This window comes from Melitaea cinxia, chromosome 14, assembly GCF_905220565.1.
Source record: "Melitaea cinxia chromosome 14, ilMelCinx1.1, whole genome shotgun sequence".
Classification (NCBI taxonomy): Eukaryota; Metazoa; Arthropoda; class Insecta; order Lepidoptera; family Nymphalidae; genus Melitaea; species Melitaea cinxia.
In genome coordinates this window covers 6545448-6564144 of record NC_059407.1, presented here as the reverse complement: position 1 = coordinate 6564144, position 18697 = coordinate 6545448, and the positions used below count along the sequence as shown (strand labels likewise).

General features: G+C 33.4%; 1 protein-coding gene across 1 annotated transcript in view; it reads left to right on the top strand.

Moving 5' to 3' along the window:
* The first annotated feature begins 14157 nt into the window (after positions 1-14157).
* Positions 14158-18697, top strand: part of LOC123659715 (protein-L-histidine N-pros-methyltransferase-like) — a 60159-nt gene continuing 55619 nt past the window's right edge. Inside the window, exons 1-2 of the mRNA XM_045594899.1 lie at positions 14158-14226; positions 14508-14714. Coding sequence (XP_045450855.1) covers positions 14601-14714 — 114 coding nt within the window. The 5' untranslated portion in view covers positions 14158-14226; positions 14508-14600. The remainder of the gene's footprint in view (positions 14227-14507; positions 14715-18697) is intronic.

Genomic DNA, 18697 nt, shown 5'->3' with positions numbered 1-18697 from the left:
ATTAAAAGTTTGAACATTATTAAGGTTTGTGTTGTCAGAGACTACTTATATAATAACTAGCTGTGCTCGCGACTTCCCGACAGAAAAAAGGTCAGGCTCAAACAGATCATGTATCTGGACCGGATCAGGATAGAATGAGGCATGCCAGATCTGGCAAGCTCTATCAGGGCCAGGTCTGGTACAGACAAGGATAAGCCTGACGTAAATATAATCACGTATGGTAAGGCATACTGGATCAGGACCCGGTCCGTTCCAGATCAGAATAGCCTGAAAGAAACTACGCGAACTGAGCCTGAATCGCGCTATCAATGTTTTTAAGCACACTTAGTATATATACAGTTATCAGAACAGTCTAGCAGGGAGTCTTCTTCTGCTTTTTTTATTAAACAATTTTTTCAAGAATATGTATTCGTGTTCTTTAAAAGGACCGGACCGAACCGGCTGATCAAGATGTGATGAGATTTCCTGATCTGGACCCGATCAGGAAATCTCATCTCATCCTGATCACGTCCACATATATCTTCTGCGTTACATACCTTATCCGGTCCAGATCAAGCATGCCCGGTCCGGTCCTTATAAGGAACATGAAAAAATTTCTACTCGGGTTCGTCCGCGAGAAATTTAACAAAAAAGTTATTTTCCGTTTGCAGAGTTATAAAATAAATAGATTTCTAAAATAAAATTAGCCGAAGTTACTTCTTATTACATCAACTATCTGCCAGCGAAAGTGACGTCAAAATCGGTCCAGCCGTTTCAGAGATAAACAAATGAATATATATGTAAAGAAATAGATAAACTTTTCTTTGATTTGAATGTTACGTACTGGCCGTAAAGCAGTGCTGTCAATGCAAATGAAGAGATTATAAATTGATGGATTGGGAAAAGATTATATTGCGGTTAAGACTAAACCTTATATAATTTGTTTAGATTATTAAAAAAGATTAATAAAGAAATTGACACTGTGAATAATAAACGTTAAATGTCGTTTCTTTGTTTACAGGTGAGTTTTACTTAAGTTTAGAGTGTAATAGTGTGTAAGTTTCTAATAGAATATAACTCAGGCAAATAAATCTTTGTTTACAGAGCAACACATCGTTTTATTTCTGTGTCAATAAGATCCGTACATCATAAAACGACATTCTTGTTTATTGAAATCAGTTGAAAATGGAGAAGTTACGTTTCGAATTTACGATGCTGCCGGGAAGTGATGGGAAATCTAATATACTGGCCATAACCTCAATAACAACAAGCGATGAGAAGTTGTATGCTATACCAGAAACCCTACAAGCAGCTGATCATCACAAAGAGATATTAAAAACATCGGCTTACAGGAAAGTGAAAAACAGTTTAATGAAAAGATTTCAAACTCGAAGAGTCTGGATTACACTGACAGAAGAACTGAAAAAAATTTACGTAGACGAAGATGATAACTTACAATTCGGGGATCAGTTTTTAGATGAAATAAGCCAAGAACGACCTACTGCTATGAGTGCAAAAGGAATTAATTCAGTGAAAAAATTGTTTGAGAAATTATTGGAAAACACACAGGAAACGAAACAGCAAAACCTAAAATATATAGCAGAAAAATTTGTAATTGAAAAGTTTACAAGTAAGAACCCAAACGCAAAACAATGGATTGATATTTTTGAAAAAGAGTGCGTCCGCTTTGATGTTACAACAGACGAAAAGAAGATTGAATTACTTCGACTGTTTATGGACAAGAGTTGTATAGATTGGTACAGTTCCATGATTATTAAATTGACTATCGACTCGGAGTGGTCAACATGGAAGAACAAATTTTGCGAGTCATTTGCAAACAAAGGCTGGAGCCCGGTAACACATGCACTTTTATTTAAATATAAAGATGGATCATTGTTAGATTATGCCATACGAAAAAAAAACTTCTGTTGGATATGAGGAGATCGATTGATACAGGCACTTTGGTAGATCTCGTTGCGGCTGGTTTGCCCGAATTCATTCTGAATAAAATTGATCGAGAAACACTCAGAGATACTGTGGATTTGTTTAATGAGGTAAGCAAGTATGAACATATGGTAAATAAGAAAAATTTACTGCCAAAAAGGAAAATCGGAGATGGAAATTTAATAAAGACGAATGATAAAAATGAAGAAAAACGTCCATGTAAAATTTGTGAGAAATTGAATAAAGCCGGTCGTTACCATCCGGAAGCTACATGTTGGTTTAGACCAAAGGAAAGGGATAACACAAAGGAAGATTTCATTAAACATGTCAACAACTCTGTGATCGAAACGGAGTTAAATGGTAGTAATCAAAAAAACGAGCAGTCACACCATTAATATATGTCAAACTACTAGTAAATGATATATTAGAAATAAAAGGAGTTTATGATTCAGGCTCTAATGTTTCTTTAATTAATTCTAGATTATTGAAAATAAAAGGAAAAGGAAAAAAATTGAATGAAGCAGATTTAATAACAATTAATGGTGTGAAAAAGACAAGTGGTTTGACTAATTTGAAAATAAAAATATTAGACTTGGAGGAAAATGTGGATGTGTATATTATTGAGGAACAAAACTTCAAGTATGATTTTTTAATAGGACTTGACTTAATACAAACTTTCAGGTTGACACAGAATGAAGACCTGAGAATAACTTAGAAACTAAATTTGAACCGTGACACAAACAAACTGGAAAAAATAGAAAACTACACAATTAATTTCAACGAACACGTAAAAGAAGAAGACTTTGAAATGAAAATAAACCATTTAGATGAAAGACAAAAATCTGAAATAAGCAATTTAGTAAGCACATACGAATCAGTTTTTGCGAAAAACAAATACGATGTAGGCACTGTCAACGGATATGAAGCAAGAATAGACCTGTTAATAGATAAATACTGCAGTAAGAGACCGTACAGATGTACATTAGAAGATAAAAAAGAGATAGAAGAGCAAATTGCAAAATTGTTAGATAGTAAGCTAATAGAGGAATCTTACAGCCCATTTGCTGCACCGGTTACTCTAGCATTCAAGAAAGAAGAAAACAGAAAATCCAGGCTATGTATAGACTTCAGAGACTTAAATAAAATAGTAATACCTCAAGCTCAACCGTTTCCCCTTATTGAAGACTTAATGATAAAGACCAAAAATTGTAATTTTTATACAACATTAGACATCAACTCTGCATTTTGGTCTATACCTTTGCGAATTGAAGACAGAAAAAAAACAGCATTCGTAACACAGGAGGGACATTTCCAGTGGACTTGTCTACCATTTGGACTTAAGACTTCGCCTGCGATTTTCCAAAGGATTTTAAGTAATATACTTAGAAAATACAAACTTAGTGATTTCGCCGTCAACTACATAGATGACTTTCTTATATTTTCAAAAACATTTGCTGAGCATATGAATCATCTGACGCAACTACTTGAGGCCATCAAAACAGAAGGTTTTAGGTTAAAATTTACGAAGTGTACATTTGCCTCAAACTCAGTAAAATATCTTGGTCATATTATACAGAACAACTCGGTTAAGCCACTGAAGGACAACTTGATTTCAATAAAGAATTTTCCAGTTCAAAAAACGCAAAAGAACATAAGACAATTTTTAGGAAAAATCAATTTTTACCACAAATATATACCTAAGAGTGCAGTAATATTGGATCCGTTGCATAACTTACTGCGAAAAAATCAAAAATTCGTTTGGTCGGAAGAATGTCAAAAGGCATTCGACACCATTAAGAACGTATTATGTACTCAACCAGTACTGGAGATTTTTGACCAAGAATTACCTATAAATATTTATACGGATGCTTCATTAGAGGGTGTTGGGGCAATCTTAAAACAGATACAGCCTGATGGAACGGAAAAACCAGTAGCATACTTTTCAAAAAAACTTAATGAAGCACAAAAGAAAAAAAAGCAATATATTTGGAATGCCTAGCTATTAAAGAAGCGGTCAAGTACTGGCAATACTGGTTGATAGGAAAACCATTCACGGTTTACTCAGATCATAAACCGCTCGAAAACATGAATTTGAAATCGAGAACGGATGAAGAATTAGGTGACTTGACCTATTATCTATCACAATATGAATTTAAAATAAAATATGCACCAGGAAGACAAAATCTAGAAGCGGACTGCCTTAGCAGGAATTCCGTGTTGGAGTCAAATGAAAACGCAGATGAGCAACTCAAAGTTGTGAACTTTATGAAACTGGACGATATTGTAACGGATCAGTATAAAAATGAAGAAATTAAAAATAATAAAAGCAAGTTAATTGTAAGAGACAAGATCTACTTTAAAAAGACAAAGAAAAAAGAGAAAAAATCAAGAGTGAATAGGCATCTTCTAGGCAAGCGCGCACTATCTTAGGCTGCATCTTCACTTACCATCAGGTGAGATCGCGGTCAAGCGCTAGTCTATATATTTAAAAAAAAAAAAAAAAAGAAAATAGTTATATCGGAAGAATTTAGCATAAAACTTTTAATAACAATACATAAAGACTTAGGTCATATCGGAATTGGACAGATGCAGAAGACAATGAGCCCATTATTTACAACCAAAAACTTGGCAAAAAACATAAGAACAATTTGCAGGACCTGTGAAATATGCATTAAGAACAAATCAAGGGGACATGAAAAATTTGGCTTTATGTCACATCTGGGTCCGGCCACGAAGCCGTTTGAAATAATGTCTATAACACAATTGGAGGCTTCGGTGGTTCAAGATCTACAAAGAAATATCTGCATCTCTTGGTAGATCACTTTACTCGGTATGCATTCATCTTAACATCGAAAACTCAGAGTGCCAATGATTTTATAAAACTTGTTATGAGCATAGTAGACGTAGAGGACATTGGTATGATTTTAACCGACCAATATCCTGGAATAAATTCAAAAGAATTTAAGACATTTTTAAAGGACAAGCAAAAAGCTATGGTTTTTACAGCAGTGAATGCTCCGTTTTCCAATGGTCTAAATGAAAGGTTGAACCAAACATTGGTCAATAAAATGAGATGCAGAATAAATGAAGGAAAGAAAAAAAAAATCTTGGACAACCATTGCTCATGAATGTGTTAAGAAATACAATGAAACCATTCATTCAGTTACCGGTTTTTCACCTACCTATCTTTTAAATGGTACAGATATCACAATTTTACCAACGGAATTAAGACAAAAAAAGTCACACAGTGATTGGATTAGGGACAGAAAAATTGCCCTTGAAAATACCATGAAGTCGCATAATTACAACAAAACAATGTTTGATAAAAACAGAAAATACTATGAATTTAATATAGGAGACATGGTATATGTGGAAAATGGCAATAAACTAAATAGGAAGAAATTGGACGAACTAAGAATTGGACCGTTTAAAATAGTAGAAAAATTTTCTAATTCTATATACAGAATAAATACAAGCCACAAAAAAATGGAGTCAAATCTTTTCCATATCACAAAATTGATACCAGTTTCTACAATGAGATATCAAGAAGACGAAGAATAGAGATGCGAATGATGTCCTCGAAAATTTTACTGAAAATTTTCTTCCTTTGCGGGGGAGATGTAAAGAAATAGATAAACTTTTCTTTGATTTGAATGTTACGTACTGGCCGTAAAGCAGTGCTGTCAATGCAAATGAAGAGATTATAAATTGATGGATTGGGAAAAGATGATATTGCGGTTAAGACTAAACCTTATATAATTTGTTTAGATTATTAAAAAAGATTAATAAAGAAATTGACACTGTGAATAATAAACGTTAAATGTCGTTTCTTTGTTTACAGGTGAGTTTTACTTAAGTTTAGAGTGTAATAGTGTGTAAGTGTCTAATAGAATATAACTCAGGCAAATAAAGGGCAGGCTTTGTTTACAGAGCAACACATCGTTTTATTTCTGTGTCAATAAGATCCGTACATTGTATATATATTGTTGTGATATTTGATATTGACGTTATTAAATGAAAGAAAAATAATTGAAAAACTTTGATTAATTTAAATTACAACAGATGTTCAAACTTCCTTCCTTCAACCGCAATGCAAGCTCGACATCTTCTTAAAAAAGATCGCGTTATCTTCCGTTCTTTACAAATTCAGCTGTTTCTATTAATCGTTGCCGCAACCCGGTTAAATTTAAGCTATATATATATATATATATATATATATTAAGTAAAAGAAATCCAGTGGGTTTAAATGTGGTGAACGGGCTGGCCACGAAATCGTATCCATCCACCTGGGAATTCCTGATCCAGGTATTCCCTGACCGAGAGGGCATAGTGCGCTGGACAGACATCTTGCTGAAGCCACATGTCCCTGTAAATACTTAGTGGCACGTCTTCCAAGAGATTTGGTAAATCATTTTGAAGAAATTTTAAATATATTTCCCCAGATAAGACCTCCGGCAACTCAACAAAACCAATCACTTTCCATTTAATATTCCAGTCCACATGTTAACTTTAAAACGATATTGTGATCGGTCCTGTCTCATCAAATTTGGGTTTTCTACATGCCACTCATGTAAGTTGTGCAGGTTCATGTAACCGTCTTTTTAAAATGTCGACTCATCAGACCATAAAACTTTTTCGAAGAATTTTGGGTCATCACGGTACTTTTCTGCATTGTTTGACAAAAAGTAACGCGGGGCTGATAATCCCGGGAAGTAAACTTTGTACACGCTGTATGTGGTATGGGTGAAGCTAATTTTTTTTAAGAATTCGATGAGCTGTACTTTTGGGCACTCCTGTATGTAATTCTACTGCACGTACTGAAGTACTCGGATCTTCTTCAACAGCTTCTAGAACAATATCCTCATAAGGGGAGGGGAATTCGATCTTCACGTCGTACTTGAATTGGGAGTCGGCCTTCTGAGAAGAGTAAACGATGCACATTTGTAAAGATTCGATGATCCGGATAACGAGCTGCATTTGGAAATATTTCACGGTATAGCCTAGCTGCAGCGCTCGCATTGCATCTACATTCCCCATAAATGAGGTGCATGTTGGCATATTCCTGTGTGGTGTAGGCAGCCATGATAGCACTTCACAATCACAGTCCAGAGTAAAGCAAAGGCAGTCAGTCAGGGAGAAACTAAACAGTCTAAATCACAGGCAAACAAGTTCAATAAACGAAGCAAAAGTTGATAAGTACGGTATCAACACGAACGGAAACAGAAAGGTGCGCAGTAAACGAAGGAACGTAATGTACTGATCTGTATTAGTGTTAGTGTAGCCTTATAAGTGTAGCCTTATAAGGCAAATAACTGGCGTCACTACCTGTCTCGCTCTAACATTGCAAAATTACTATTTCCCTCTCTTTTACGTTAGCATCACTACCTGTCTCACTCTAAGATTGCAAAATTACTATTTCCGTCTCTTTTACGTTAACATCACTATCTGTCTCGCCCACACTTCATCAAATCAGTCTATTGGTCTTCCTCTAGCTAGAATCTCAAGAGTTACGGCCTTTTGGAAAGCCACAGGTACATCAGAATCACTTCTAAGTAAACTAATAAAACACTTAAAAACTGTGTTTTTTGGAAAATAAAAAAATGGCCGCAATTCGAGGAATAAACTAGTAAGTGTGATACGGTTTTAGAATCATTATTAAACGCGCTAATTTTTAAAGCTACTAGCCTGACTCACCTAGTACATTTTTTTTTCAGTGTGGCCAGTTAAAACGGAGCTAAGTATTTATTTTGAATCTTTGGTTGGGCAAATGGTGACATTTTACTTCCGAACTAAAGAAATTGACTTTAAATTTCAGTTCAGACTTTAAAGAAGAAGTATTCGGGGTTACACTAGAAAAAAAAATTCCAAAAAAGTACATATCTGTAGCAGCAGGGATAAAGAAACCGTCACAGACCTCTACTTTTTTTTGAACGTCTATAATTTTTAAAATACAATACCTAGATTTTTTTTTATATTTTTCTGACAACTATTATGACTTAGCCTGTTACCCGATTCCGGCTTGACGTCGACTTCTGGGACACCCTGTATCAATCAATCAATCATTACAGCCTATACAGTCCACTGCTGGACATAGGCCTCCACAAGTTTACGCCAAAAATAACGTGAACTCATGTGTTTTGCCCATAGTCACCACGCTGGGCAGGCGGGTTGGTGACCGCAGTACTGGCTTTGTCGCACCGAAGACGCTGCTGCCCGTCTTCGGCCTGTGTATTTCAAAGCCAGCAGTTGGATGGTTATCCCGCCATCGGTCGGCTTCTTAAGTTCCAAGGTGGTTGTGGAACCTTGTTATCCCTTAGTCGCCTCTTACGACACCCACGGGAAGAGAGGGGGTGGCTAAATTCTTTAGTGCCGTAGCCACACAGCACCCTGTATAGATATGGGTAAATTGGAAACAGAGTTAGACTATATTTTGCTATGCTCGTTTTTAATCTTTAATAGATTAAAAACGAGCTTTATTCTTTAGCATCTGTGCGATTTTGTCAGAGCACAACTTCAGAATATTACCTCCTACGCGGACTTATTATGCTATTTTAAAATGAAATCTCTAGTATCTACAACACGAAAATATTACAGATCAAAGTTTTAACCAGCTTCCAAAAATGGAGGTTCTCAATTCGATTGTATTTTCGTTTTTTTTTTTTTAATTTTTTGGAGTTTATAAGATTTTTTAATTAATATGGTTATTTTTATTGCTAAAATTATCCAAAAACGGGATATTTACCATCTTCTCGTGAACAAGACATTCTTAGCTACTGTAGAAATATCGAGCTCCGCAAAATGAAAATAAAAAACATGGTAAATATCCCGTTTTTGAATAATTTATAGGAGTTTACTCGAAACGAAAAAACTCGTTTACGAAAAAAAAATTGAGGAATAAAATCTACTGAACGAAAGACCTTGTTACATTTCTCGTAACGCCAGGTGGCGTTACGACGTTTTCTAATAACGCCGATAGATGGCGTTATTTGATTTGTTTATTTACCATTTGATATATGATGAATCTTTTTCTTAGACTAGTAAGCCTTTTTTGTGCCTATTTAGACTGTCGATCTGAAAGAGTAAACTCCGATCGTGCATCGGAGCTGAAACATACACTTTTTTTTAAATGTATGTTACCTCAGAACATTTTACAGGGAGGACCCAGGGATGAGACCAATTTCAATTATTCTTTTTTTTTAATCGAAAGGTGGTGCTTGTCATGTGGACCCATTTAAATTTAATTGAGACCTGACAAGCACTTTTCGACTTAGGTATACTATTTAATAATGCGTATTTACTTGACTAGTTTTTCGTCGACCTACGTTGTATTATATATACCTCAAAACTTTTTACTGGGTGTACTGGTTTTGATGATTCTTGTTTTATCGATAGCTGATGCTTGTCGCGTAAATGTGATCGAGATATGATGACTATGTTTTGAGTAATCTTTGATAACGCGTATTTACGTGATTATTTTTTCGTCCACCTAAGCTGTATTACAAGTCGATGTAATTGAAGGTGCTTTTTTTCGTTTGCGAGCAAACACAATTATTAACAAAACCAATAAATTTTCAATTCTTTTTTCTATAGTGAAAATTCTAGCTTCATTAATGAGGGATATTAATAATTTCAAAAAAGGCATACGTGCTTTATTGAGCAAGTAAGGCAATCGAAAGTGCTTTAATTCTTATCAGTTTATACTTAGTGTTTTATCGAATAAAAAAACTATATCTTTTTATTACGTTGTCACGTGTATCTCTTTTATCAACTACATTTGACTTATCATTTTAAAGTGATCAGTTCCAGTCGGTATAAAATAGTAAAAACATAACCTCTATTCATTATTTTTATTTTTATACTGTGAAACAACAATGGCAACTAATTTTCATCAACTAAGCATTCCAGAGATACAAGAAGACGTAAGTATTAAAAGATATTTTTTAATTGAATTTTGTATATTTACTTTTTTCATTTATTTAATTAGAACCACCAACAGAATTGCATGTTTAAAAAAAATACAATTAATTATATGCAAAGGTATTAAATATATACATATAATTCCTCTTAAGGTAGTTACAGCATGCGCTTTAGAAGCAAATAGTGAAAGGGAATATCGTGGTCTGCGAGATGGAACGTTAATTGAAATTTTGCTTAGGAGTTCTGAACTATCCACAGTTCCATTCACTAGTTTGTGTAAGAATACCATATCAAGTAGCTTGCGCCGGTTAGAGAGTGAGTTTAACCGAAACTTATTTAGCCGCGAGTAGTAGGGTATTCTTTTGTCCTGTCCAATAGAATAAAATTGCGTAAACCGTCTCTGTATACTTTCCAATCTATCTTTATGGGTCTGGTAGTTAGGGTTCCAAATGGGCGTTCCATATTCTAGCTTACTCCTTACTAATGAAGTAAATAATTTTTTTTTGGTTTTAAGTTTTTTAAACTGTTTAGAATTTCTAAAAATAAACCCCAATATCTTGCGTGCCGACCTGCATATGTTATCAATGTGTACATTATAACGTAACTTAGCATCAATAGTGATACCTAAATCGCGAACGTACTCCAATTTCTGTAATTGGTGCTTACCAATAACATATATTCCTTCAACAAAAAACCGTTTACGTGTGAAAGTAATATATGAACGTTTGGAAGGGTTAAGCTCCATTCCATTTAACTTACACCATTCGAAAACTCTATTGATATCTTCTTGTAAAGACTTAACGTCATGCTTATTGGTAATTTCTTTAGCAAGCTTTAAATCGTCAGCATAAATTAAACATTTGGAATTCTTGATGCAATTAGTAATGTCGTTAATGAAAATATTAAATAGTAATGGTCCTAAAATTGATCCTTGAGGAACACCAGACACAGCGAGATAAAATAGAGAATTGTGACCTTTGATAACTACGTATGAGCGTCTGTTGGCTAAATATGAAGAGATCCAAGAGAGGGCCCTCCTATGCCAAAAGTTGAGAGTTTTGCCACCAGCAGTTTGTGGTTTACCCTGTCAAATGCTTTTGAGAAATCTGTGTAAATTGCATCGACTTGTCTACACGCATCTATAGATGTTGTAACGAAGTTCATGAAATTAGCTAGATTTGTTATGGTAGATCTGCAGTCAATAAATCCGTGTTGAGATTCTGAGAGACCATGGTGAACGTGGCGTGACAAGATTGGGTGTAGCAAAGATTCGAAGACTTTCGATAGTGTTGAGAGTATTGATATAGGCCTGTAGTCGGTTATAGATTCACGATCGCCATTCTTATAAACAGGGACTATTCTTGCTAACACCTGTGCATAAAGATTTGTTATATATTAAGTGAAGTAGTAATGATAATGGAATTCTTAATGAATAAAGGAGGAAAATTGTCCGGACCTGATCCTTTTCTTACATCAAGTCCTTTCAGCTTTCTGATTATATCCTCAATGGTAATTTTAATATTGCAAATGCTACCTGAGATAACATTCAAGACATGTGAGTAATTTTGTGAATATTCACTCGAGTCGTAGACTGGTGTGAAGAAATCCGCAAAGAGATTGCACAAGCTAGAACCATCAGTGGCAACTTTATCACCAAGCTTCATCTTTGCGGGATATGTATTTGATGACCGCTTCATATTTTTTAGATGAGTCCAGAAACTTTTGGGATTTTTCGTCAAAGTATCTTCAACTGATGCAATATATCTATCATAACATTCCTTCATTAACTTGTTACTGTCATTTCTTAGAGATTCAAAATGAATTTTATCACGTTGGTTTTTGAATATTTTAAATTTTAACCTATATTTATTTTTTTGTTTCAACATGGAAATTAGTTTATAGTTATACCATATAGGGAATTTACTGTTTTTACGTTCAGTCTTAGGAACATGTTTTTCAATGATTTCCCTCACTTTATTATAAAATATTGTGAGCATAGAATTGCCATCATGACAATTTGAAAATAAAATAAGCCAGGGTGTATTATTTAAATCTTTGATAATATTACCATAGTTTGCCTTATAGAAGTTTAATCTTTCTGGGGCTTGGGTATTTGATGACATTGACATGCGTATTACAAGTGAGGACTAAATCAAGTAATCTTTCATTGGAATTGAAAATGTTATTAAATTGTTTCAAATTATTTTCTTCAATAAAATCAATAAGAGAAGTACCAAGACAATTACCATATTCTGGGTGCATATAATTTACTTCTGGTAATACAGACTATGATATACTACTTAAATTAAGGTCACCTATAATGAGCACATGTTCATTTGCGTTAATTATTCTAGATGTGTTAATTAAAAATGTATTCAGTGCTTCACTTTTGACTGGTGGTGGTATATACACAGTACAAATAGCTATTTGACTAAGTTTATTTTGTATTACTGCATCAACTGTCACCCATAGATTTTCGCAAATACTATCCCACTGTGATAAACGACTAGAAATAATACTACTTTTTACTGCGATCATTATTCCCCCTCCATTACTAACCTTTTGAGTATTACTCTGTTTTCTGTCTCTACGATAAACTGTATAGCGATTATCAATAAATTCACCATCAAATACTGCCAAGTTTCTGTTAGTATAATAATATCAAAGTCATTAGATAAAATATTAAGTTTTACCTCGTGTGTTTTGCTTTTGATCCCTCTAACATTTTGGTTATATATTTTCAAATTATAGAATTTTATATGTAATAAATAAAAGACTAAATTATTCGAAATTACAGTTCTAAATTTTAAGTTGTTCCAGCTGTTCGATATTCTTTACAACAATACATTCAGAGCCATCCGTTTCCCTTAAAATACATGTCCATCCTTTATCCATACGTATTTGTAATTTAGTTTTTTTGCTGTTATTCTAGCAAAAGGATGAAATTTTTTCAGTTCAGGCGTCAAGTGGTCCATGACGTAGATTTGTCTTTTCTCACCAGCTATACCAGCATGGCTTGTGTTTAACTTATCCTCTTTATTTATTTATTTTTAGTTACTCCAGCCAAAAATGTGTTTCGAATTCATCTTTAGTAGTTCATAAATTTGAACTATTTAATTTTAATAAATGACGTATTGTGCTGCCCGGTTAAGTTAGTCCAGTTTTGGAAATAAATTTGACTATTTATCCGACTTAAAAAGGAGTAGGTTCCCGATTTGAATGTATATCATTTATGTTAGCTTATAATTTTATACTGGGGATTTTGATGATTCTTTTTTCATTATTAGAAAGCTCGTTATTGGGGTCCGATTTAAATGTAGGAGAGTTCTGACGAGTACCTTTTGAGTTATACCTAATAATATGTGTTGTACTATACTTGGCGATGTAAATCGAAATTAAATTAAGTAAACGACTTAAATTTTTTAAGTTTTAGAAAAAACACATTTATTCCAAAACTTGAATATTTTTATATATTTTATTATTTTACGTCGAGTGTTCAATATATTTATTTTACGTAGAGTGTACTTAATATATGCATTTTAATAAAAATTGAAAAATAATTTTTAGATTAGTCGTATCAGTAGTTTTTTTATTATTTATTTAATTAAAACCGTACCTATAAGTAACAGTTAAAGTAAAAAACATAACAAATAGTCTTCAATCCGTTTTTTTAAGCTAATCGTTTTTGTAACTACAAGAAGTGGTCGAGCACATCGGTGAGACAGTGAACGGTCGGTCACGGCCAAGGCCGAAACGGAGCTTAGATTTAATCGATCTTTTATCGACAGATATATCCAGAAAATAGTTTGCCTCTTACCTAACAATATATCGGAAATTGTTAGTTTAAATATTCTGTTCTTGTCTGTAATTTCAGTCAGCCTAATATATTATCTAAAAACAAAGATAGATACACGTTTTAAGAAATAATAGCTACTTACAGACGACATTGCGGATAAGTTTGTGAAAGCAAAATGATGAATACTGTTTTACGTGAGATTGTTGCGAGGGCATCAGTTGAATCCAAACAACGCACGGTTTGTATTTGTTTACTATGTTAATTAACCTTAATGTTTAAGTTGAAAGTTATTAATAAAAAATATTTTTTCGTATTCTCATTAAAAAATAGGTAAATAAAAAATTAACCTATTTAATGATGAGAAATAAATTTGTAGTTTAAAATTAAATTCTTTTAACATTTGCAATAATCGTGTATTTCTCAACAAGTTTAGAGTTTAATATGTTTTTTAAAATAAATTTTTCTATACTTTTAAACCTTCAACGGTCCTCAGGAATGGTTTGCCTTTCAGAACAAAACATATTTGACTTTGACATTTTTGACAGATTGACAGAATATTATAAAAAAAAACCTATTGGTTTTAAAGATAGGTAATTGTTATTTTTGCTTAGCTTATGTCTTATCTGAATATAACCATACAAAATAAATAATATTATAAAAATCAAAAGCGGCACATCGACGATGAAGTTATGAATTAAACAATTTGAGGTTATTGTGTAAAGGTATTTTACGATAAATATTTCTTATACAAATTTATTAAATGTGTTTTGTATTGCGATTTATAATATATTTTTCTCTAGTGTCATGTGTGCATTTGTTACAAAATAATTCTACTTGTTCAAAATTTCATTATTACTCTTATTGCACAAAGGAGTATCTACAAATCTGCTTAAGACATGAATGTCATGATTTAAATAAACTTCAAACAAGAATTAAAACTATCAAAGACATAGATGACGAAGATATGGCAAATAACTCTGGATTAAATGGTTTATACCGACCAAGAAGTGCTTTAGCTCGGGCCTTGTATGAAAAACAGAGAAATGACCGACATTTGCAGGAGTTTGATCAGAATGAGGTAAGAATATGCATTAGCTAATAGCCTATAAATAGTATACTCTGGTACACAGGCTAGTTTTCTTACAGAGTAGTGTTCTAATTCAATCGGCTGCTCGACTGTACTTTGATAGATGTCTCAGAATTTCTTCCAAATATACAGGTTTAATGAAGATGTTTTCTTTACCATCAAGCACGAAATCCATATTTTAAAAAGCTATATGTTAATTGAAAACTATAGTTCAATATTTTTGACATTAAAGCTCAGCTCTTATTTTCTTTAAATATAATTTGTTTCATACTATTTTAACATACACTGTGATTTAAACACTTTACAGTAAACTATTTTTAAAATTGTTCACTTCTTGAATTTATATGTGTGTGAAAATATAGTGTGTGTGAAATTTCTCATGTCACAGTGTTAGTTGCAATACTCCTCCGAGACGGCTGGACTGATTAGAAATTTTGGGTGCGTAGTATATCGAGTAGGCCTGAGAATCGGCCAACATCTATTTTTCATAACCTTAAGTTAAGGGGGGGTGAAAGAATCTAGTGTTGCTGCGTAATACTTCACTTCACTCACTCACTTTAAATAATACACCTCTGCTGTTAGAACTGTTTTATTGAAATTTAATTCAACCTCTATATTACACTTTAAAGAAAACGTTTGCGCGATTTAATTGCATTGTAATGACATCTATTGACGTCAAAATAAAGCTAGCTTATTGCTGTAACTTAATTATGCTTAGTGACATCTATTGACATATTTAGGAACTTTAATATTTAAATCAATTGTTTGATGGGTGGGACCCTCAATTATAAAATTTAACACTATTTTAAGAATTTATTTATAAAATTTAATGTGAGAACTAGCTACTTAAATCTGTATTAAACATCCCGCCCACCAAGAGGACAGAGGAAGGAAGGAAAATTTCTCTAAATTAAAATTACAAAATCAACCTAGCAGCAAGCAACGCTGCACACAGTTCCAGTCTTGGTATTGAAATTTGTCTTTCCACTGGTGCAACTTTAGTTTTTGCTGTAACTATATTAACGTAAGTATTGCCTTTTTTATCTGTAGACTTAATATAAACAACTGCAGCATATGCTGCCTGAGAAGCATCGGCAAAAACGTGAAGTTCAACAGGATCTTCTTTCTTAGTAGACAGCCATCGAGGTATGTTAATCATTTTTATGTCATTTAATTCGTCTCTAAAGTGAATCCATTCATTTAAGAGCTCCGGGGCTATATTATCATCCCAACTTAATCCAGACTTTCACAGTTTTTGTATCAAGATTTTGGTTGTTATCAACACTGGGGCTACCTAACCCATTGGATCATAGAGCTTAGCCACATCCGATAAAACTCTTCTCTTTGTTATTGTTGGAGTAATCTCAGGTAAGTTGTATGTATATTCAAACATGTCTGACCTTTTATTCCATGAAATACCTAAAACCTTGATAGTGTCATTGATTTTAAAAACAAAAGTATCCTTAGATCTCTGATTTTCCTTCTCAATAAAATTCATCAATTTTTTACTGTTGCTACACCATTTTTGGAGCTGAAATCCACCTGCTTTCATTAGTAAATTCATTTCTTTATAAATACCAATAGCTTCATTCTCTGATTCACAGCCAGTCAACAAGTCATCTATATAATAGTCTTCTAGCGTTATTTTCGCTGCAGCTGGGTATTTCACCTGTTCATCCTTCGCGAGCTGTTGGAGAGATTTCACTGCCAAATATGGTGCGCAGGCTGTCCCAAAGGTAAGTCTGAGTAATCGGAAATGTTGAATTGGTTTGTCTGGATCAACGCGCCACAATATACGCTGAAAATCCGCATCGTCTCTACTTACCACCACCTGTCTATACATCTGAGTTATATCTGCTACAATACAATATGGATGTATTCTCCATCTCATTAATATGTGGCGCAAATCCTGTTGAAGTTTCGGGCCTACCATTAACGAGTCATTCAATGATACATTATTTACTCCCTTGCATGATGCATCAAATACGACTCTGACCTTTGTCGTTTCTTTATCCTCTCGTACCACGGCATGATGTGGAAGATAAACAGCATAAGGATTCTCAATATCGTAAAGATTCTTAATTTCCTCCATGTGATTTTTATCTAGATAGTCAGACATAACATTTGCATATTCTATCCGTAAATGTGAATCTCTACTCAGTTTGCGTTCTAACAATGTAAATCGTTTCATAGCGATATCCTTTGATTTTCCATACATACACTGTGGATCAGAATCTCGAAATGGCATTCGTACAACATATCTACCTTCACTATTTCTTGTAGTTGTAGTCTCATATATTTCTTCACATCTTCTCTCCTCTTTTGTTATTCTTCTTGCAATGATATCAGCAGGCCTAGCATGCGCGCCACGACAAAACTTTGTCTACCCCTTTTCTCGTATTATCTCTCTATGTCTACAGTAGCTAACATGCGTGCTCGTGATACTCTTCTCGTTACGTCAATAGAAGAGATAATCATTAAATTTTAGTGATCTGTGGTATTTATCTCTACGGAAGCTAACATGACATCGTAATTTTGTCGAATTTAGACGTTTTAAGAAGAGAAACTTCTCGTCTTCAATATTATCGACGAGAAAGACGATAAATAAAAAATAAATAAAACCGGGTGTCTTTTTTTGTATACCATGGCGATTCCCTATTATAATTATATAATTTCGGTATACGAAGAGCAGGAAGCGCGAAAAGTCGAGTGAAGTGTGCCATATAATGGCACAAAAAACGTATTTGCGCCCTGTTGCTTCTTATTCTAAAACAATGCGTGATAGAATTACAATTATCTAATGTGCGACAAGATATAAAGCACAACACGAGCATATTGTTTTACATATATAATTAAATTAATTTACTTAAGCCGTTTTATTTTTCATATTATATTTTTTAAATTAGGTATACACTTTTTATCTTAGCCAAAAGGCCGAGAACATTGTTATATAAAACATGTGTCACTCGTTTGAAATTATACTGTGAATCCAAACGTTGGCTCATCCCGGTTTGGCACGATTGGTCAATAACCTTGTAAATTCAACTTTACGACATAAGAAATAAGAATGATATTCAGTTGTGATTATGGTTAATAATGTTTAATTTTTGAAATTCCTTCTTTATTGAAATTTCATAATCGAACGAATTACAAAGTGTTTTGAATTTTGGAAGTGATAGGCGAAATTTTAAGATTCTTGTATTTCTTGTTTTTTAAATTAGTTTAATAGTTAGTCAGTGTTGTTAGTTAGTAATAGTTAGTTAGTGTTTATATTCATTGTATACCTATATAGTTTAGATTTCGATTAAAAATAGTGTATAGTTACTTTGTTTTCTTATTATTTGTTAGGACTTAGGTTTAGGTGTACAATTTTTACCTATTTAGGCATAAAAATGTCTTTCAATAAAAAAGTGAGTGAAACATCGGAATCGGTCTACCCAGTGAAAAGTTCTGAGATAATTAAAAAAAAAATACACTCGAATTGAGAACCTTCTCCTTTTTTGGAAGTCGGTTGATGAAGGGAATTATTTAGTTTACAATTTACAAGAACAAAATTCGTTATCCGCATAAACTTAAATAACAGGTTGTTATTTTATAACAGGTATTGATATCTATTATTTTTCTATAACAGTAACAGATATAACAGGTAACATGCTTCACCTGTTATAACCCACGTCTAATGCTGACAAGTGTCAATTAATACTCAATCAAAGTACTCAATAAAAAATTAAATATAATTAAAAGTAGTGTAAATTTAGAATGATACCACCTCGACAAGGCGAAGTCTTCGGAAGAGAATTTTGTCTCTCGTAGTGTGCATGTTAGGGTAATCGAGAAAATACTCGATGTAGACATTATCTCTCTCTCTCGTCAAGAGATATCTCGTTGTATGCATGCTAGGCCTGCTGGTTCTTTCTCAATCTCCCAGAACTGTTTTAGGATATTCTATTCCTTTACCTTTAAATGTAAGCCAG